The 23034-nt window shown below is 38.3% G+C and overlaps 1 protein-coding gene across 3 annotated transcripts in view; it reads right to left on the bottom strand.

Moving 5' to 3' along the window:
* Positions 1-22284, bottom strand: part of CAMSAP1 (calmodulin regulated spectrin associated protein 1) — a 45308-nt gene extending 23024 nt beyond the window's left edge. For 2 of the 3 annotated variants that reach the window (XM_024206641.3, XM_024206642.3), the window contains exons 1-5: positions 22135-22214; positions 21167-21329; positions 7439-7701; positions 7071-7232; positions 5121-5201 (exon numbers count right to left, since the gene is read on the bottom strand). In XM_024206641.3, coding sequence (XP_024062409.2) covers positions 5121-5201; positions 7071-7232; positions 7439-7701; positions 21167-21329 — 669 coding nt within the window. In that variant the 5' untranslated portion in view covers positions 22135-22214. Of the gene's footprint in view, positions 1-5120; positions 5202-7070; positions 7233-7438; positions 7702-21166; positions 21330-22134 lie in introns of all 3 variants that reach the window. The other variant, XM_024206643.3, reaches the window with a different exon arrangement.
* Between the last annotated feature and the right edge of the window lie 750 nt (positions 22285-23034).

Genomic DNA, 23034 nt, shown 5'->3' with positions numbered 1-23034 from the left:
TACTATAATCTGGTCTACTATGCAACTATATTCTACTCTAAATATATACATAAAATGCATTTAATTTTAAAAACCATTTTTTTCTGAATGATACTATACATTCTGCAAGACAGCTCAGGAAAGGTGTGTCGTTCTACGTAAATATATATGTATATATATTTGAGGATGGCACCGGCTGAGAAAAAGTCTGTTCAATGGAACAAAGGTCACTCAATAAATTAAAAAGTAATAAATTAACTAGGTGACAGCATATTTCAAGTTATGTTATATAATACATAAAGTTTAGCTTTAAGTTTCCATTGCAAAAGATATGTAGCTCTTTCAGTCTGTTAAATAATATCTATATTGTATGAAGAGAGAGGTGAACAATAATTGCTACACTGTAGGCAAAGCCATCTTAATTTTTTTGGTAGAACATTTGTTTTCTTTACCAGGTGCAGATTTATTTTTTTCCCCAGCCTGGAGCTTTCCATACATATGTAATGTAATGTTAATCATACTGTACCACACGCGCATACTCCACTGGTTCCAGCATGCAGTGCGATAGGGCATGCATCAGATCAGGCTTACACAAAAAGAAATAGTAAGATATATGACGGTGATTAATCAGTCATGAAACAATCAAATCCATTATGCACTGGAAATGTGGTTGCTAAATCAAATAAAATGAGTACCTATACTAAGGTGATCTGGTTAGTTTAAAAAGTGTATTATTTACATGTTGTTCAGTAGAGTGAAGTAGTTTAAAGATGAACTTCAAAGATTTCTCTTTAAACCTAAGATTACTAAAATGAAAAACTTTTATAACCATTTTAAATATAGTGCCAATTTTTTTTTAAATTAAATTTGAGCCAGTCATTAGCAATCCTTAGCACTCCAAACTATAGGCTCCCTCATCTCCTTTACTGGAGAGAAAGACATTACATCCACAACAAGAAAAGAGTCTGAACGATCCATTCCATTCTAAATCATTATTTTCAATCCATTATTCTCTTAAACCTGCGTCTTCTGTGCTGAAATGACTGTTTAATTTCAGCATAAAGTGGAGTATCCCTGTTATAAAATTAAAGCAATGAAAGTGACATAATGGAGGACACACAGTCCAGGGAGGTCTACAGAGCACTGATTCTATTCCTCACTCTGCCAATGACTTGCTTTGAAACTTTGGGCGAGTCACTTCCATTCTCTGTGCCTGTTTCCTCTCTCACCTTCTGCGTGTCTTGACTATCTAAACTGCAAGTTCTTTGGGCAGGGATTGTTCCTTGCTACGTGTTTGTACAATGCCTTGCACAATAGGGCCCCAACCTCAGCTGGTGCCTTTAGGTATTAATAGAATATAAATAGTTATTTTGACTGCTCTCTTGAAGCAGAACAGAGCATGGATCTCAGATAAGCACAATCAAATTCAAACACGCATTTGGATAGATATTAAGCATGAAATAATATATCCTAAAATGAAAATATATATATAAAATAATTCATTGAAATGGGTTTTTCAATCTATTTTTTGGTGACTGCAACATCATTATGGCAGAAAAAATGGGAGCCCCTAACTCTCCTATGAAATCCGCCTGTTTTATGAAGTCTGGTAGCATAAAGCAACACTAAAAGCAGCATATCCAGCCATTGGAGAATTCTCACAGTGTATGGGAATTCAGGGTTGCCACTGCTGCTCCTATGTCACCTATCCCTGCATCCAGCTGATCCTAAAGGCCATTCTAATTTGTCAGCAACTAGCCTGGCAGACTGAGGATTGGGAAGGGGCAAAGAGAATCTACAGCCACCTTAGTGCATCCCTTTGGACCTGCATCAAACACTTCTGGTCAAGACCAGAGAATACAGCTCAAAAAGTCTTCTGGACACATTATTTAGGTTCAGGGCAAGCTAAGGATCGTCTATAGACATGATCAGCACTACGTTTTAAAAGTTTCATACTTTTTCCTGTTTTAGGATCTTTCAAATTAATTTACTTTTCAGGCCACTTCAAAACAAAGAGAGCAATTAGTGTGAAGTACCATTGTTTTAGTCTGGGTATGAAGCACTAGGTAAACACCTGACTACAGTGTCACTTGTGGTACAGACAGACAAGTCATGGGTATGGGGTAAAAGTACAGATTTGACCACCCTATGACATACTCCTTTATTTCAGATATTTAAATAATTTAATTTGGACCTCATATTTGGCTCAAATAAATAAAAGGTGGGAATGGTGTGTGTGGGACTGAGCAAACCAGCAGTTCTTTGCAGAAACACAGGAATGGCTGAGGGATGAGCAACTGCATTTACTGTGCCCTCCCCTCCCAAATTTGGTGCTCTTTCCAGTTTACAACCAAGATGATGGTTCCCATCCTCCCAAGATGATGAAAATGATGAACAACAAAGCAAATACTGTAAGAGACAGGGAAGGGATATCACAGCCAAGGAGGAACTGAGGAACAGGAGAACACAGAAAATTTATATATAGGGCCCTGCCAAATTAACAGTCCATTTTTGTCAATTTATGGTCACAGGATTTTAAAAATCATAAATTTCATGATTTCAGCTATTTAAATCTGAAATGTCACAGTGTCGTAATTGTAGGGGTCCTGACCCAAAAAGCAGTTGGGGGGGGGGGGGGAGAGGGCTTGTTTGCAAGGTTATTGTGGAGAGGTTGCGGTACTGCTACCCTTACTTCTGTACTGCTGCTGGCGGTGGCACGGTCTTCAGAGTTGTACAGCTGGAGAGCGGCAGCTGCTGGCCGAGAGCCCAACTCTGAAGTCAGCAATGCAGAAGTAAGGATGGCATATGATATTATATTGCCACCTGTCTGCTGCCTGCAGAGCTGGGCCCTCAGTCAGCAGCTGCTACTCTCCAGCCACCCAGCTCTGAAGGCAGCAGCGCAGAAGGAAGGATGACATGGTATGGTATTGCCACCCTTACTTCTATGCTGCTGCTGGCAGGGTACTGCCTTCAGAGCTGGGTGCCCAGCCAACAGCCACTGCTCTCTGACCACCCAGATCTGAAGGCAGTGCAGAAGTCAGGGTGGCAATACTATGACCCCCGTAAAATAACCTTGTGACCCCCTGCAACTCCCTTTTGGGTCAGGATCCCCAATTTGAGAAACGCTGGTTTCCCCTGTAAAATCTGTGTAGTATAGGGTAAGAGCACACAAAAACACCAGATTTCACGGAGGAAGACCAGATTTCACAGTCTGTGATGCGTTTTTCATGGCCGTGAATTTGGTAGGGGCCTATTCATATAGCTTGCTACCCCAGCCAAAAGCAAGTATGTTTGTACAATATAAGTTCAATTCCATTAAAAAAAACTCATTTTTCATGTAGGCACTTCTGCCAACAGGTGGAAGGAAAGTTTCCCTGGATCAGGCCTAAAAATATGTTAATTATGTTTCTCCCTAGTATGTTGCCTCTACTTTCATTAAATCACCAAGGATGCACTTCCACCAGCTGCAGTAACTTAGTGTTCAAGTGTTTTACCATCATGTCTTCTAACTCACCTCACTGGACAATGGTGTCTGACATTTGCTGGGTTACCAACGGAGTAGACACCGGCAAGGGAAGGCTCAAGCCTTCTATTAACTGGGTTAGGAGTCTAAGGGTGTTATTGTTAAATAAACAAAGTTAATAAATAGTTTGAATTTTTTTAGCAAAGTTGTAGCTGCAAAGCGTTATATAAAAGGGAGTGCAAGAAATGCATCTAATGAATTACTACAAAACTAAAGTACCTATTAAATTTAAACTGACCAGTTTTTATATCACCTTAGTGCTGTAATAAATAATGGTCTACCTTGAGCAAAAAGCACAATTCCTGCCACTTCTAATTTTCTCTTACTGTAATCTTATTTCACCCCATCCCTCACTATTGTATTTCTAACACAAGTCTGAAGTTCTAAAATACTGCATAGTGATGATTATGCTGTATGTACAATATGTAAAATCATGTTATGGAAACTAAACTTTATGTCCAAAAACCTTAACTAGAAAGGTTTAACTTTTTTGTCTAATGAGCATTTTAATGGAAGCAAGTACTTTGAAAAAGTTTAAAAGCAATGGTTTTGTGGAAGACAACTGGTGTAAAAGTAGTTCACTTACAGGTACTAATTTCCAATACCATTTGGAAGGAGACTGCTCAGGAAGCAAGGAAAGGAATGTAGGAATAGGAGAGGAACATCAGCAGAGCAAGTTATACACAGTAATACTTAAATGCACTTAAGCAACAAACACTTTCATATTTTAGAGGGATTTTAGTCCAAAAGGTCAGTTTTAAAGTATTACAGTGAAATCCAAGATGTTCAACTGGTAGCCAAATTGTTAGCAGGATCCTCAAGACCACTTGTAAATTAAAAACAGCACATAAACCTTTAAAATTGAAGCATATTATTCTGTGTCAAAGGATCTGAAAAAACAGTAACTCTTCCTCAATATGGAAAGTAAAACATCTTTGCCTCATTTATGCATATTACAATCACTCAACAGTGCCAATTTGAGGGATAAGCATAAGAAAGCTATTTTTTAGGCTTCATTAAGACATAATCTCAATGTATCAGTATTATATTTATTTATATTTGAGGAAAATCCATTTTACATTCTCCAGTAATGAAAGTGTACTATATCTTTGCAACAATAGTGCATTGTAACATAAGTTAAGGGGGAATAGGGTAAAAATTGCACACACAGAGATATACCATTCAAATGCTTAGAACATACTTATTAGAGTTAGATTAACCTCATGAATTTCCTTGCTATAGTCTTTTTATACACAAAGAATCTGTGCCTGAAAGGACTTCAAAACATATGCTGTATGTTTTGTGGTATTGAAATTGAACTGTATTTACCAAAAACATAGCATTCAAAGGTTGAACAAGCTATTTCAATACTAACCAAAACTTAAAAAGGTAAGTCAAAAGGCACTAACGGGATTAAAGGGAAGTAAGGGCATTGCAGATAAACAGAAAACAAATTGTATACACAAAATCTCAAATGAATTTCACTGGGGAGGATGCCTCATATCAATTTTATTAAAAAAAGTACTGAAACTCATTTATATCTGATTCCACAGCATGATTTCAGTTTTAACTGACAATGTTCATAATTCAGCTACTAAGAAAATTAAATATATTTTACCTTTTGGTGACCTGGGCTTTCTAGTAATTGCTGTTTTAATTTGACCTCTTTCTCTGTTATCTCTCTCATTTTAAGGTTCACCTAAAATAGTAGGGAAAAGATAATAAAAATGCAATGGCATACCAATTTCCAGAAGTCATCACTTAACATAATGATCAATCTTTATTTCCCACCATTGTAGAAATATGACTCATAATACTCATGATTTTTTTTTTTTAACTCTGCTTCTACATTCAACTGACATTCCACTGATACTGGTAAGCCTGAAGCAACATAAGGTACCGCTTTGCAAATACAATTGCTTAATTAGTAATATAGCCATAACACAGTAATTTCTTCCAAAAAATGTCCAAAATGTATTTAAAATAAATACTTAGAAGTGAAAGTGCTGCAAGCGTAAATTTACATTCTTAGTTCTCCTGCAAGAGGCAGGCATGTTTCTACAATATAAACTACAATAATTCAATTAACTTTCAGCTTTCATTGTGTATACCACTGTTACACAATAAAGGAGTCTATTCTCCTCTAGTTGTGTTGGGGTTGCCTGTACTATAAAATTGACACTGTAGAAACTGACTTTCTTTAAATAGTTTCAGTGCAGCCACAGACAGACAGACAAGCTGTTGAAGAACAAAAGCAGGGACCAGTTAGTTCAATGAATAGTTCCCAAATCTCTTAAATAATGGTCTCTTCCCACTCCTCTGTATAGCTGAACTTCTTACCCATTGGCAACAGAGCACAATTCTGACAGAATGCAAAAGTTATTAGAACAATTTGTGGATTAATAACCCGAGAAGTTACTTTTCAATAAAAGTTTTGTGCAAATAAAAAAATCTGAGAAGTTATTATGTAGACCAGCTTCCTGATTTCTTGAAAATTTGTTTTTATAAAAAAAAAATTCCTAGACAGATTTACGATTAACTTTCTATCCAATACAAAATTTATAGTACTACACTAAAATCTGTGGGAGGAAGAAGTGTGGAATGTAAAGGAAACAGTAATACTGCTGCTCAAGGGTTTCATGTATAAACTCTAAACGGATAGCCTCTGAAAAGTTTCATATGTGGTTAAAGTAGAATATATTCAAAATCAAATCTATCTGGCTAGTGAACATGAAACAATATGCTTTCCTCATGTACCAAACAAATGATATCACAAAGTTACTTGACTCCCCTTAGAAAAGTAATTTTTATTTTTACATTGCATATACTACTTCCAGGTTTAAAAATTAAACCAACATAGGCCATCTCTTCCAAACCCCTCTCTCCTAACACTTTTTAAAATTGCATCTTTAATTAGCAGTATTTTTAATAGCAACAGTTTCCACTACTAAAAATCATCTGGCATGTTAGTAGCTACAATCAATTTTATTTCCAACTCCTATTTGGCAGATTCTAACCTGATAATAAATATTGGTTCAACCTCCATTTACAATTTTAAAACACAAATGTTTTTTAAAAAATATTTTTTCCTACAGTGTGCCTGAAAGTCAAGTAGCTTAGGTGGAAACAGACCAACTGCAGTATCTTCTAATTTGATTTATATTGAAAAGATAACAAAATCTACCATTGTGCCATTAAGAAAAAAAGGAAATGTATTTCCCCTACTAGTCTTCTCCTTTTCCTCCTTGCAAACATTGATTTGCATTTGGAGGGGGATGAGGAAGCCAAGAAGGAAGGAGTCTAAAAAAGCTGCAGGTGCACAAAAAGGAAGCAATTACTATTGGTATAACTCCAGGAATACAGGTGGTTGGCTCACTGCCACTGTGCAGAGCCAAGACATTCTAACGTAATTCACAATAAATAGTTTTCTTCCATATCAGAAGAGGGCATGAGGCAATGGAAGCCCAACAAAACATGAAGAAAGCACTGATCAAGCCCTTTTTAACAATCAGTTTTAGAAGTTACAATTTTCTAGAAGTAAGCAATCTTTTCTAAATATCCGTTTTACCTTATTAATCCAGAAAACCATTGCATCTTCCAGATCATAGGGTAGTTCTTTTGAGGCACTGAACGTAGAAAAACGTTTGACACTAGCAACCACCTTTTCAATGCTGATCATTTCTACAGTGTATGCCATCATTAGAGCATCAATCATTGCCATATGAGAACTCTAAGGAGCAAACCAAAAGTATTTGCAGTCAAACATACATCAAGAAATAAACACCTTTATATATTCTAACTGTATTTACAATATATTTGCATGAAAAAGTGCTGAGACTAGCGACCTAGAGGTGAAAAGCTCTTTACTCCATTATCTATCCCCAAAGTCAAGGGTGAGATTTAATGATTAAATCCATCTCTGAACTTTAAGCTAACCATTTTGATTGGTGCACAGGCGAGATCAGATTCAGAGACAGGGGTATCATCACTCTCCATGACGTAAATCCCTTTCCGAGACAGAGCCTGAATCACTGACTGGTGTCCCTGCAGAGCAGCCACCTGATCCCCTTTTAGAATGAGGCTACAGACACGACAGTATAGCTCACTGGACAGCAACAGCTTGATGACAGGTGGTTTAATATGTTCTTGCTCATACTGGTCTACGTAAAATGGGTCCTTCAGCTCTTCTGGGATATTATCTGAAACAAAGAGGAAGAGTCTCAAACAAGTGGATTCAGTTGTAAGCAAAAGTGAAAACTTTGCACCTGAATTCAAAACTAACATGAGAAAGAGAGAAAACACATATACATTAAAAACAAACTGGGTGGTTCATTTTGCAACCAAAAAGAAAAATACTGAATGAGAAATAAAATGAAGTCTGTAGTTTTATATACCAAATTGTTTTCAATTATATTTAACAGCATGCGCTTGATTAAAGCAGCAACATACATCATTCCCTCCTTCTATACACTATACTGTTACATTAAAAACCAATGGACTTTTACTTCTCTCTCTTAAATCACAAGGGCCTCAATTCAGGAAAGCACCTAAGCACATATTTAAGTCCCACTGATTTAATTTAGACTTAAACACGTTTAAGTGCTTCCCTGAACAGGAAGGTTCTTCTGAATCAAGGGCTATGTACGTGGTGGGTAGTGCATGACAGATTTACAATTAAAATTAAGAGTAATATTGTTAACCATTTATTCAGAGCATCCAGGCTATAGATGCAGTTTATCGCAGATGTACAAAATACACTGTTTCAAAACAAAACTGTAGGTTAATTCAAACAGCATCCACAAGCATCTGCTCGTAGTAAAGATGTTTCCACTGTATTTTAAATTATTTAGTGCTCAATTATTAAGAGGGGTTGGATGAACACAACCACATGAAAAAGGAGGCTCAAAAAATGTTTACCCCAGGATTAAGGCTTATGTGACGGGAAACATACATAAAGCTTAAATAGCACCAGTTACCAAGAAAGCCCAGAATCTGATAAAAAAATATATAAATCAACTGAGATTTGTTTACAAAATTGATTAATCTTAGTTTTGGTACTTAAAAAAAACACAACAACTTTTTTTCAACATAATGAAGGCACGGAAGCTAAAACAATACTACTCTTGAAGCCCTTTTTATTTAAGTGCAAATATATGAAGGAAAAGCTATTTAACTGGGATTTCCAATATTCACCTCATTGCCTTCAGCATGAAGCAACACAGTTTTCACATCTGACATCTTAATGTTTTAAACTTAAACACCGGACCCCGAGCACAGTAATTTACATACATTTTAAATTATGAATGCAGAAGACTTCAGCCTTGTCTACAGTAGGATTTTTTCCCTTAAAATTCCTACATTTGCTACTATCAGTGCAGCTCCACAGTAGCAGTGCTAGTATAGACTAGGGTGACCAGACGTCCCGATAATATCGGGACTGTCCCGATATTTCAGGGTTTGTCCCACGTCCCGACCGATCTTTGGTCGGGACACAATTTGTCCCGATATCCGCCGGCAGCGGATTTTTTTTTTTTGCTCCGACGGCGGGACTGACTCCGCTTTTTTTTTTTTGCACTCCCCTCCCTCCCCCCAAATGTGTCCTGATATTTTGTTTCCCTCATCTGGTCACCCTAGTAGACAAAGCACCAGTGATCAGCTATATTTTTAACACTGTGTCTAGGCAGGGTTACATGACAGTGTTTAAAATCCTTACAACCACCTGGAACCCTGAATCTCTGCAGTAATGCATTTGCAAGTGGTTTAATAACTGCCCCATTAAAAAAGTGGAAAATATTAAATTTCTATTAGCTTTTCATATCACATAGTTCTTAAAGACCCTCTGAAAAATGAAGTCAAAAGCTAAATAATTCTTATATTAAAAGTGACCAGATTTAACAACTTCTTATTCAGTTACATTCCTAAAACTCTGTAACTGCAAGTCAAGTTTGTTTGTTTTTTCCAATAGCTCAGAATGCATTTCCTCACCTAGGACAACTAACGTGCCAGTACTAACATTAAGTTTTTGTTTCAATCTTCTTGACAGCTTCCTTTTAGCATCCATCCTTTAATTTACAGATTTATAGTAGGAAGAGTTTTTAAACTCTGCCAGATTCAAGACTTAAAATCTAGTTAAAATTATTTCAGCTCTGTCTACACTAATCAGGCTAGTGTTATAATATGGTTGAGCCATAACTCAAATTAAAAATGATTACTAGCTTCAGGAAAAACCCAGAGCTGCAGTTCCAGGGGAAGGACGAAAGATCAGAAACTGCGGTAGTCTAATTAATTCAGATGTTTCTGCTTAAACACAAATGCTTTCTCTAGCATTCTAATAGATAGAAGAACTGTTTACTGCAATGATTTGTGGATGGAAACAATGGGTGTGTTTCTTTTTAAAAGGTAATTTTCTTTAAAAAACCCTTCTGTCTAAAAAACGTTTTAACGTTATTTAATATTTATATTTCAACAACACCTAGAGGCCTCACCCAGATTGGGGTGCCAACTGTACTGGGCCCTGTACCTGCTATCATTACAAGTAACATCTAAGATTACTATAAAAGATTACAGAAAATTCTGCTTGTTTTTTCTTTGTGCATTTGAAAGCACTTTATGTATAGTTCTTTTCACTGATTTCCCTATATAGTTCACAATTTTGGTGGGTTTTGACAGGGCAATAGAAGAGAAAAACATTTCAAAGACATGAAAATGTGACTGTACAACCACAAAAATTGGCAGAAGGGCCCAGAATAAGTGTAGTACATGAAACTACTTTTCACTTCACTTTTGAAACGGAGTAGTTTTCAATTTGATGATATCCCTTCAGGTCCCCATCTGAATAAAGCGACTGCATATTTAGCAATGTAAGGTACAGCAGCACTGTTTACCTAGCTTTCTATAATGCTATCCTAAGATTTTTGGTTTGAGTTTTAAGAAAATATTTTAAAGGTAATTCGAAGAATTAATTTGCCCCAGTTTATGATGGGCAGTATAGTACGCAGTCCACAACCCATCCAAAAACATCACCGTCTGCTGTTCTGAACAATTAACATGAAGGTCAAAGCTAGAAATAATTTCAATCTGCACATCAGTACCAAAAATCATTTGATGTTTACTGCTGTTCTTTAATGTTACAGATTAATTCCATAGCAATGTTTGTCCAGTCTAGTTTTCTAGGATTTTTTGTACCATATATATCAGAGTTAGAAGTAAGAATATTCCTTCAGAAAAAAATGCAAGGAAGTTTAATCAATTTAATGCCTAAATGCTAAGGCCTATCACAGTTTTAACAAATTACAAATAGAAATATACAACATATAAACATGATAGGCAACATTAACTCCTGATGGACTTGATATTACACCCATTCAACTCAACAGGATTTTTAACCACTGATTTTAGTAATAACAAATTTGGAACCAAATCTCTCAAGATACTTTATAAATTTAAACCAATTTTACAGAATTTGTTTGGCAACTCTCATAGCTAGAGTCAATGACTAAGAATTGTAACAATGTAAGCTTTTGTATTTATAATACAGATTTACTTTATACTGTTCTTGTGGATATCATTAAAATAAACCCACAGGAAGAATACTGGAACCTTAGTTACTAGCTTGATTAATGAAGCAGAAAATTTGGAAACTAAAAAAACCTAAGTGGGACAAAATGTGATGCAGAATGAATGGTATAATGTTTACTATCACGAGTTTCAGACGACTCTAATAATACCCTTGTGGCTTTGCAACATGTAAAGTATTAATCTCAAACATGTGGCAATAAAAGCTTTCCTAGCAACATACACTATTACACATTTGGTTTATTCCTTGGTCTAAGAGACTGTCTTCCTCAGCAAACATCACTTCTAAGGTTCAAAACCCATTTTAAAGGAGAAGGCTAGATCACCTAACAAGTCAAAGTCTCACATCTCTAACTGCCAATTATCTCTATATGTAGCACACAGCCATCCAAATACAACACCACACACAGCTCCTGTCCCCTTTTCCCCGCCCACACACAATATTTATTGATTCAAAAATTCTTACACCTCCCTAATGTGGGGAATACGCTAACAGAATTAGATCAATTGAATTAGCCCACTGGTACAGTCTTAAATGACACACAAAACATTCTAAAATTTTAAGATACCTTTTCCCATCACAACCCCTCATATAGTGACAAACTTTGAAATACCATATATATATTTACTCTGCCTCCCCATTAAAAAAAAATCAATGCTTTTTTTTTTGTTTTTAATAAAAAGTGTGTTCCAGTGCTCATAAGCAGCTTTTTAACAACACACAATAATCAAGTATAAGTTAGGTAACCAAACAGTCCAGTTCACCTTTTCTAAGTGTCCTTTTACACATATTAGCATTTTTTAAACTGTGAATGCATTTAGGCTGTATCTACACAAGCGAGCTTACAGCAGCACAGCTGTACCAATGCAGCTGCGCCACTAAAAGCTGCTTTCCCATCAACGTAATAAAACCACCCCAACAAGCTGTGTCAGCTATGTCGGTGGGAGAACATAGCACTGTGCACACTAGCACTTATGCTGGCAAACTTATGTTACTCAGAGGTGTGTTTTTTCCCCCACACCCAAGAAACAAATTTTGCCGGCATAAATGGTAGTGTAGACAAAGCCTTAGACTTCTCTGAAAATAAATACAAAAGAGTTAACTCTAAAAATGTTAATTACATCTAAGATACAGTATAAAAATCCTAATTTGAACTCATTAGTTTAATAACTAATGTATACCCTTGTAAAACAAAGAAGTCCCAAACACTTAGTATATTTAAAAAAAAAAAAAAATCTATACTACCATATTAATCCCCAAAGTTGCCAGTTTTCAAGTAACAAGCAATGCTACATATAAAATTTTGCACAAATAACTTGTTTTTTATATCAAACTTTTTGATCAATTGTTCCTAATAATACAATGGCAGAGGATTTCATAGTCTCCCAATTGCTAGTTTTAGTCAAATTTAGGTGCTCAAAAAACAATGTTTGTTTACAGAAATATGCAGAACTATAGTGTGCAATCTGAAAAATCAGATGGGGAAGGGGGCGAGTCACTTATTCATCATGTTCTGTGAATACTATTTTGTCTAAAAATCCAATGTGCTACATTAAAAAGTAAGAGGTGGATGGATCTCCCTCATACGTTGATTTTATGCAAATCTCACAAGGGGATACCTGTCTGCATAACTACATGGACAAGCTGCTAGACAACCCACTATGGAGAGAAGATTATTGATATCTCTCAATTAATCTGATATGCCAGTAGGAGTTATAATGAGGTAATAATCTATTTTAGCATTCAAGTCTCAGCAGCATAGAATCTTAGGTGCTCTTGTTCCAGTGAGTATAGCAGAAAGATAGGTGAGCTATTTTCAGAGAAGAAATACTCAAAAGTAAATTTGTATTATTCCTGATGAGAAAGTTTTTATTCTAACACGCTAATGAATTCTGTTTTTTTCAAAAGTGAGCAGTCTTAAGTGTAAATCAATCACTTGGTATACAACAGATCACTTAAAAAAGTTACTTAAGTAACTTTTAAAATAACTTCAAATTTAACAGCAGCCAGCTATACATTTTCCAGATTCTCTCTCCCCCCCACACACACACCCCCCGCTCCACTCCCAAGATACAATTTCCTTACCCCCTCTCTCACTCACACACATGTACACACACACCATGGTTAAGGAATAATGCAGCAGTTTGAAACATCTGACTTGTCATCTAAACTACAAAAGCAGGTCGTAGTATAATGCTGTTTGAGGTGTGATACCATGAAAAACTGGCATGACAGAGAACCAAAATCCAAGCAAAACTAATTTTATATCAAATTTTAACTGATTAGTAAGTCTACACAATCATTTAAGTAAGCCCTGCATGTGTATACTTAAAGCTACACTAAAATGCAACAAAGCATTAATCACTCCTGCTCGGCAATTAAGGCCTTGTCCACATTATGGTCTGAAGTCATTCCTGAACGTTTCCCTGACCAATTAGAAGAGATTTTTGTCCTTATAATTGTATTATAGAACCGTATTATAGACTTCTCTAAGTCATCTATAATAATGTTATTTGGGAGGGAAAAAACCCTACCCACATCAGTCAGGGAAACCAGGCTAGAAACCTTGTACACAGATGTTGCTATCACAGTCGCAAGAGTGATGTGGACTGGACCTAGATCCAATTTTACTGTCAAAATGTAATAAAAAAGTTATTTTTTATGGCATTTGGTGCTCAAACTAAAAATGTAGATAGAAGTAACATGGGTAAAATATTAATTGTGGACGTCCTTCCTCCATGAAATTTGCATGTTTTAAAATTGTAAAACTTCAATGTGTAGTAATTTCACAAATATTCAGAAAAATGTTTTGTAATTTAGAATCTTTGCAAAACAGCAAAGAGCTACTTTGAAAAATTGGTATTCTTGAAGATGCCACCTCTGAAGCCGAACGCTCTAGTGGATTTAGCATAGAGCTGGGAACCAGAAGCGCCATTTCATGTTTGCCAGTAATACTTGCCCCTATATAGCACCCTAAAACATTATTTAGTATGTAAATACTACTGCTGCTTCATAGACAGGAAAACAAAGGCTCAGAAGTTATCTGACTTGCTGAGGTCACAGCAACTAGTACCAGAACCAAAATTAGGAACCACATCTGACCCTTCCCCTACAAGTCCTCTGAGTAAGACGCCAGACTACAGTGCTCCCAACCAAGGGTCTTTTGGCTGTTTCTCCATCTGTTAAACAGAGGCAATGACATTTTTATAGGCCAGAGTTTGGAAAAAAAAAAAAAAATGCACTTAACCTTAGCAAGTAGACACTCAGGAAGGAAAGGTTTCAGAGTAGCAGCCGTGTTAGTCTGTATCCGCAAAAAGAACAGGAGTACTTGTGGCACCTTCGAGACTAACAAATTTATTTGAGCATAAGCTTTCGTGGGCTACATCCCACTTCTTCGGATGCATAGAATGGAACATATATTGAGGAGATATATATACACACACACACACATACAGAGAGCATGAACAGGTGGGAGTTGTCTTACCAACTCTGAGAGGCCAATTAAGTAAGAGAAAAAAAAAACTTTTGAAGTGATAATCAAGATAGCCCAGTACAGACAGGTTGATAAGAAATGTGAAAGTTTCCATTTATTTTGTAGATTCTGAGTTTTCATTTAAGAATTTAAAGCTTCTCATCTTGAGGGTTACGAAGATAACTTTCCAAATGTAAAGTGATGTAGTATTGTCTTACTAAACCCGCAGAGCTCCAATACCTTTATTACTGCTCATTGTTTTTCCAAGACTCAGCAAAATGAAAACTGACCAGTTTTGTCAGTTTTGACTGCTGCTATTCAGAACCCTGAGAGTAAAGTAAAACTGACAAAGATCAGGTCCATTTCACTCTGCTGTTTGGCAAATGTTTTTCAGCATGTGGCCTATTGTTTAAATCAAGCAATGAGTCTGCAAAAATACCACCCTTAGACTGCCAAGTTCCTTTAAAACTTCTGTCAATTGCTTTTGAAAGTTAAGGTGGGATCTTCAAAAGCACCTGAGTGACTTTGGTTGATCACCCAAACATCAAAGTTTATGACAACTGCAAACTTTACATCCTTCTAGTTAAACAGCAAAGATCTCCTTATTATACTACTCTACATTCGTGATGACATCTTCAGGAAGTGAAACACCGTATTCTACAAGTTTCTTGTCAGATAAAGAATTGATAGCATTAAATAGCAAAGTATTATTTTTATATAGAAGCATACAGCAATTCTTGGGTTATTCCTCATTCCACCAATGAATGTCAATGTAGATTCTATTAGGTCTTTCTTTTGTTTTTCCTATTTCCTATTCTAGTAGTGGTCCAGATAGTTTAACTTAGTCTGGAAGAGCATATCAAGGGCAAAGTGCTCCACTAATTTTTTTTAATTGCTCATTTTGTGCTAGCATGAACAAAGGCTGAAAATTTCTTATCAAGTTCGAGTTTTGCCTGTCACTTTAAGGCATAATCACAAATTGATCTTTGCTATATTTTAGGTACCAAAGACCATCACAGACTTTTCCTGAATGATGATGATGATGATAAGCCCAAGATAGAGGCTTAAAATTACCACGGCTATGTTTTTAAAGACAATGGCATAAAGAGATCTCACTTGCAGAACAATCCCATCAACTTTCTTGCTCTTCCACTGTCAATAGAAAAGTTTCATTCAACAGTCCAACTGATCTTGAAGTATATGAAAAAAGATTTCCTGAACTTTCAGATGAGCAAAACTCTTTGTTATCCATCTAACTCTTGATGGTGTGTACATTTTACTTGCAAATTAGGTTTTCATTACTTTAATCCATTCAATTTTTTTCCTACCATTTATTTCAACTTTAGCCATGCTAATTCAGAAATTCATACACCAACATTTGGTAATCACTAAACATTAATAATCCATTTGCAGTACTGATCATTGGCTTTCACATTTACTATAGTTAGACTGAAATCATGACCTTGTAAATTCAACACAGAAGCATGAAACAATAAGATAACCTTGCCAACTTTATACAGAAAACCAAAGTGGTCAGATGTCCTGCCCACCTTCTAGACCTATCTAGATTTGAATAAGCCAAGCCCCCATAAAAATTCACAGTTCCATCTACTCCCCTCTTCAACATCCAGAGTGAGTTTATTCTAACCACACCCCTATAATGACCAACAACTCCACCCATTCATTCCCCTTTCCTTCTGTGCTTCTAGACAGTTGGACAACTTTTTCATTGTTTCCTAACAAGACGAACAGGCATAACAAGAACCTTAATGTTCTCAACATCTCCCTTTTAACATTTTTGAACAGTTACAGCTGTTATTCAGACAAAACTGAACACTTTTTTTAGTACCCACAGCTCTCAAATATTATATTCATGTAAATACTTCAGTGAAATAAATAGCAGTTCAAAAGGAAAAAGAACAGGATTCCCTCCCTCCCCCCGGAAAACTCTTGTTTTTTCACAAATCCGTGCCCACAGCCAGAGAGGTCCTTCCTTTCAGCAGCCAGAGGAGGCTGTTGGTGCACTTCTTATTTCTCAGATACCTACTAGCCAGCCTAACACTAAACTTAGAATCTCAAAGTAGGAGCCACTGCAAAACCACAGTGGTAGAAATCTCAGCATCTTGCAGGCACTGGGGCTTGGCTTTCACCACAGGTCATTGCCCTGTGGCTAGTGGGCCTCCCTTTATTTTATATAATGTTTGTTTGTTAAGTAGGTGTCTTGAAAATTTTTAAGCTCCACATACGTGAAAAGTTTAAGTGATCTGGAACTATAAGCACATAGGATTACACTGTTACCTAGGTTAACTATCACTGTTATTTTCCCTCTCTCCACTTCTTTTTACATTTACGTATCAGGGACTGTCGATGTGGTAGGATAATGCACAGTGCAGGCTTGTGTTTTCTAAAGCGCAGTAACTAGTCTGATGTGCTATGCATTAACTGAACCGAGTAGACCATTCTGGTGTGCACTGAAGGTTCCTAGTGTGCTTTAACATAGTACTTTTTCAAACAGCATTATGTTAAAGTGCACTAAGTAAACTTTAGAATGCACCAGCAAGGTCTACACAGTCCAATTAATGCACAGCACATCAGTGTGCTTTAGAAATCACAGCCCTGTTGTGCGCGTTACCCCATCGTGTAGTCAAGCCCTAAAATTAAGCTCTTTGGGGTAGGGATGATGTTTTCCTGTGTATCTCTAACCCACCGGCAGAGTGGAGTCAATTTTCATTGAGGCCGTTGGATACCATCATAATACAAATAAATAATAAGGATGTGGGAGTTAGAAGTAGAAGAGAATGGAGTAAAACTAGAAATAGAGTATGATACAGATAGATTTTATAAGAAGAAAACAGAAAGAACAAGCATCATGTAAGGAAAGAGAAAGTCATAGAAGAAAGTCACTGAAGACAACGTAGAAAAAGATGCATCATGATTAGGAAAGAAAAAGCAAAGTAATGCAAATATATCTCAAAGCAACTTTATTTGTATCACCATATGGAGACAAAGTTCCATTGAAAGGCTTAACCACTTAGTCAGTTTTGTGCACCATATCTGGTTAGAAGCATGGGGAAATACAACAGGTTAAAAAAGAAAACCTTTTTCCAAATTGTACTGTCTAGGATATTTCTAAGTATCTTCAGATAGGCAGGCCCATGAACAGATTTTATATTCTAATCCTGAAATGTTAAAGTACCTATGTCAATAAAATCATTGGCATGATGCACAAAATACCATTTAGTTTTAATGTTTGGTTTCAGCTGATGAAAAGGATGCTCAGTTCAGGTCAACCTTCATCCTTGATCCACTGAATTACACCTAGATAAGGCATCCTTTAGGATTGTTGTCAGAAAGCATCTAGACATTCATACACAGACCTCTGAATTTCTGCAGAGAACTACTGAACTATTGTACCCACATCCAAGCTTCTTTCAGACAGTGCTCCCCAAATTGTGAGGAGGGCAGAGAGAACAAGAGAAATGTTACTGTCCACAGCCCCATCCCCTGCTTTTTTCAAATTTCACTGTGGGATGCAGCTAGGAGATGTGCTGTCAGAAACAGGAGGGCCAGCAATGCAGAGACAATCCACACAGGTCAACTCCTTCCTCTGCACAAAGGAGAGTCCTTTCCCCACTAATGCTCCAGGTGCATGGAGTTGGGGAGAATGAGGCTCCTATTAGTAGTAGTAGTATTATTACTGTAGTGCCTAGGCTGCTATGATCTATGGCCACCCAAACCCCTCCATTGAAGGGGACCAGTAAAAAGCAAACTCCAGGCCCCCTTTTCATGAGAGGGTGTAATCTAGGATCCATGTGTACTTCAATGCTGAGGCACAAAGGTGCAGTTGAACTCCAAATTATCTGTCATGCCCCCAAAGTTATTTTCTTCTTTTATAAGTACCATTTTTGATAAGTACCACAAACTTAGATGACAAGAATCACTTCAAACACACACTGTGCAATATATATTGGAAAATAAAAACTAAAATTGATAAGTGTGAGCATACTGACGACAAATGACATGATCAGTATTGGAATCCAATTTAAATTTTCAATCCTGCAAAAATGTAAGCATGTGTTTAAACTTTACTCATGTGAATAAAATTCAGTACCTGCATAAGCATGTGCAAGATCAGAAAAAGTCAGAAAAAAACTTCTCCTTAAGTACTCATTTAAAAAAAAAAAATGAACGAAGTCTATTGAGTGATTTCAGGACCATACAAAAGCTGTTTATAATCTACAAATGGAAACTGTTTATTTCTTCCACCAAATTGATCAAAACTGCTCTGAATGATGTAAAATATACTGCATCTACAAATCAGGTCAGCGTAACAAAAATCCTAATGAAATTATCTTGACCTCTCTATACCTCCCCTCAAAAACCCACTGAGTAATAGCAGTATCCAAAAGACACAGATCTATTATAGATGGGTAGCCTGCAAATATTCAATTTTAAAGGATATTAAGTTAAGAGAAACACCTGAAACTACTACTTTTAATAATCCTTCCACAGAAGTGTTGTAAAAAACACATTTGTCCCTGGATCAAAGATTCTGCATGCTATATTTCAGACCACCAAGTTTTTCTTTTAAATGCAAGTTATAATTCTGTGAAAAATGATCTTAATATTCATCACAGTGTGAGAGACCACAGCAAAACCTAACTAAAATTCACTCAGGTCCAGATCCTACAAATATTTCTGCACATGCTTAACTACACACACTGCAACTAGTCCCATTGAAGCCAACCAGTGGTAGCAACATGAAAGTCCTAGTGAAAATAATGCTCCTGCTGTTGCTGACAATTAACTCTTATTTACATTTGATCCAAGCAGGTCTACATGACAGTGGAAAAAAAATGCCAGTAGCCACAGGGGTCTTCTCTACACAAGTGTTCCCGCCACGTCTATCACTGGCAATGCTGTATTGTTTTTAATAAAAATAAGAATTTTTGGCAAAATTTTTAGCGTAGAAAAGGCCAATTGATTTAACAACTGCTAGTTCTCTAACCAGTACACGCTACAAATTTAGCAAATTGATGCAGGATTAAGGCATAAGCACAGAACTCTGAGCCTACGGAGTCCCACAGAGGTTAATGCCAATATAAACATGAGGCAGTCAGTCATCCTTCCTCTGCACCACAGGATCCATGCTAGTGGATCCTAATGCAGGATTAGGTCCTTCTTTTGAAACAAAGCCAAAATATAAACAATGAACCTCTATAACTTGCAAAGCATGTTTTATTTCTACTCACTAAAAATCTCTTTAATGAGGCACTACAAACAACTGAAGCACTTGAAATATATTCATGCAGGACAATGCCTGTTTAGTTTTCATGAGTATCCAATTATTAATAGTAGTAGCAGTAGTCAACATTTATGTCACATCTACACCCCCAAAGGCTGCATCAGAATTTTTTTGTTTAGATAATCATACTATTGTTATTTTACCCTTTACTCCTCTCACAAAATGCAATAACTTCACACTCTGTAGAAAGGAAAATACATTTTAAAGTAACAAGATCACTATCCCTTTTCTACTCTTAATTGTAGAAAAATGCAAAAGTGACAGAAAATATTGATGGTTCTGAAAACACTAGAAGAAAGCAATATTCTTGTTGAAAACAGTTTAAAATATTTAATTGCAGGAATGTATTGTTTTGCTCAGCCCTGTCACAAAATAAGCTAGTGTTAATCCAGTAAGCATATTAGAGTTTGGCAAATTAGAGTTAGATTAACAGGGCTATCTAATTTTCCAAAACAAGATTTTGCATGTTTTTTGTTATGTTTTGTATAAAGACAAGTATTCTATCAAGTTTATATACAGCATGGCTATTTATGTTCAAATGGTAGCAAGCAAAAATTCACAATATACAAGCAGGTCTACTGCAATAGGAAAAAATCAGTAGATACAGATGCCTATGAAAGTATTGCAAGGTTCCAACATAATCTTTATTATTGCCATAGGAAAACTCTGGATTTCAATGGTTTCTGACAAAACAGTTTATAGAAGTATCTTCCCTTACTTTATCACGCTACCTCCTCCCCTGTACTCTAGAATGTAAATAAATGCATTTGTAACTCATAAATTAGATTTGTTCACATTTTTGGAAAAAGGGAATAGTCTGCTACTCATTACAAGCAGATTCATAAATGACATAGCTTCTTTTATTTTAATTTTAAGTTAACACGACAATCTGCTAAAAAAACAGCATCAAGGTCTTAGCACCAATCTGCAAAGATGACTAGACAAGGAATCAGGATAAAGCCTTTGAGGCCTACATGAGCTAAAGGTTTGCAGGTAGTAACAAACAGCTCGGTTTAGGAAAATCCTATTTAGTAAAAACAATAAGATTTTGGAAGTACAAGTCATTCATAGTGACAATAGATAGCGTTCACTATCAGGTTTCCTGATACACCAGTTTATTCTGATTCTTTGCTTTATTCTTATTAGATGCATCATGAAATACTGGATTATTACACAGGAATAGGTTTGACACATTAGTGATAATGAAAACAAAGGTGATTTAAGCCTGATTTAATTACTTGTGTGATGGCAGGGGAGATGAAAAGGGCAAGAATAGAGACAAGAACGATTGCCCGATGAAAGCGATTTTACCTATTCCATAGGCTTTAGCACAGATCCATTGTAGATTAGCAGCTATTTTTGCTCTGGCTGAATCATAGAGCTCCAAAGGGACAATCTCAACTGCACTATCTGTCAGGGCATCCATTTTTCTTCTGGTGCTATCTCCAACGGCACAAACATCAACATCCACCATCTAAAACAAAAGCAATGCACTGGTTTCCATTACATTTTAAACACACACACACACATAGAAGACTAGCAGCCTGAACAGCTCATTCAAATGCATCACACCGGGCACAATACTGTCGACTGAACAACACAGGCCTTTAGACCCTCAAAAGATGTTTACTGGCTCGATCTATCCGGCAATTGAAAATTCCCCCACGACTGAAAGACATGTAAGCCCACCTTCTGCTTTTAAACCCTGCCTTTCAGGTTGGCTTTAAAAACCAACCCCCCCCCCCCCCCCTTTGCAGTTGTTCCCAGCCCGTATCAGCAGGGCACAGGCACACCTCCCAGATTCATCACAGCCGTTCAGAGAAAGAAAAGCTGAGGCTCAGTCTCCAGCCCTCTCACAAGGTACCCTTCATCTCCCGCCTGCCGCAGACACCCTGTCCTCCCCGGCCTGGGAGCAGCCTCACAATACAAGCAGGTACCGAGCCGCTGCTGGAGGCTGGTCCCACCGCCTGGCTCGCTGCCCCCGGGAACCCCTGCCGGGCCGGGCCGGGGTGGGGGCAGGCCGCCCGGGGGCAGCACCTCGGGCTCCCCCCCTGGCCAGGCACGGACTCAGGGCTGAGCTGTCTCACCAGCACCTCCCGCTCCCACTGAGGCGAGGCCGCCGCCAGCCCCACACGCCCGCCGGCAGAGGATGGGGAAGGCGCCCCGAGGATGCCGGAGAGGCAGGGGCCCCTCGGCCCACCTTGCGGCCAGGAGGCTGCTCCCCATGGAGCCCTCGGCCCGGCCCCCCGCGGCCTGTAGGCCCGGCCGCCCCCACTCACCTCGCAGGGCTACGGCAGCTTCATGCCCCGGCCGCGCCCGGGCCCGCGCGCGGGCTGAGGGGACTGGGAGGCTGAAAGGCCGGCTCCCGGGGCGCCGCTCACACGGGCGTATGGAGCCGCCGTCGGCCCGGGGCTGGCTGGCTGGCGCGCGCCCGCGCTCGCTCTCAGCCTCGAGCCCCCCAGACAGCGCGCGCGCTGCCGGCCGCCTGCTCACAAGGGCGGGGGCGGGACCGGCTCGCGCCCGCGTTCGGGGGAAGGGAGCGGGACCGGCGCTCGCGCTGTAGCTCTCGCGTGGGCAGCGGCCCCGCCTTTCGGGCACTGCGCAGGCGCAAGGGCTAGAGCCTGTCATTGGCTGCCTCGTCTTCCCCAGCAACCATCCCCTAGTGATGAGAGGGGTGGGGGAGTTGTATATAAAGACCTGCCCAGGCCCAGTCTGAGCTCTATATGGTGCCATCCTGCTAAGGGGTTGGGGTGGAGCATGGGGGCTGGACTGCCCAGCACAGCTACCCCAGGCCACTGGAGCTGGCTCAGGTCTCGGTCCTTCCCAGGCACATACATGGTCCCTAGCAGGTGCCTTTGGGTGGGTGTCTCTGCTGTGATCTTGGTGTCCCCACCCCAAGCAGTGGCTCATCGCATTGGGGCTGTATGGGCACTGCAGTGACGGATGCATTCAGAAGGACGTTGGTTTGGGGAAATTTTTGTTCCCAAAACTTAATTTAATGTGTCCAACCTAGTATGTGGGTCAGGTGAAGCCAGGGCCTGTCACCCACGCCATCAATATTTGGTGTTTTTCTTAAAGCCCTAGCTCCTTATCGGGGGACAAAAATGGTTGTAGCCCTCGTGGCTGCTGAGTAAAGCTGGATTCCTACCTGCTCAAAAACCTGAATGCAAATAAAAAAA

Source organism: Terrapene carolina, unplaced genomic scaffold (genome assembly GCF_002925995.2).
Source record: "Terrapene carolina triunguis isolate 2854851 unplaced genomic scaffold, T_m_triunguis-2.0 Scaffold238, whole genome shotgun sequence".
Classification (NCBI taxonomy): domain Eukaryota; kingdom Metazoa; phylum Chordata; order Testudines; family Emydidae; genus Terrapene; species Terrapene triunguis.
The sequence above is the reverse complement of the archived record's forward strand: the minus strand, read 5'-3'. Positions and strand labels throughout refer to the sequence as shown.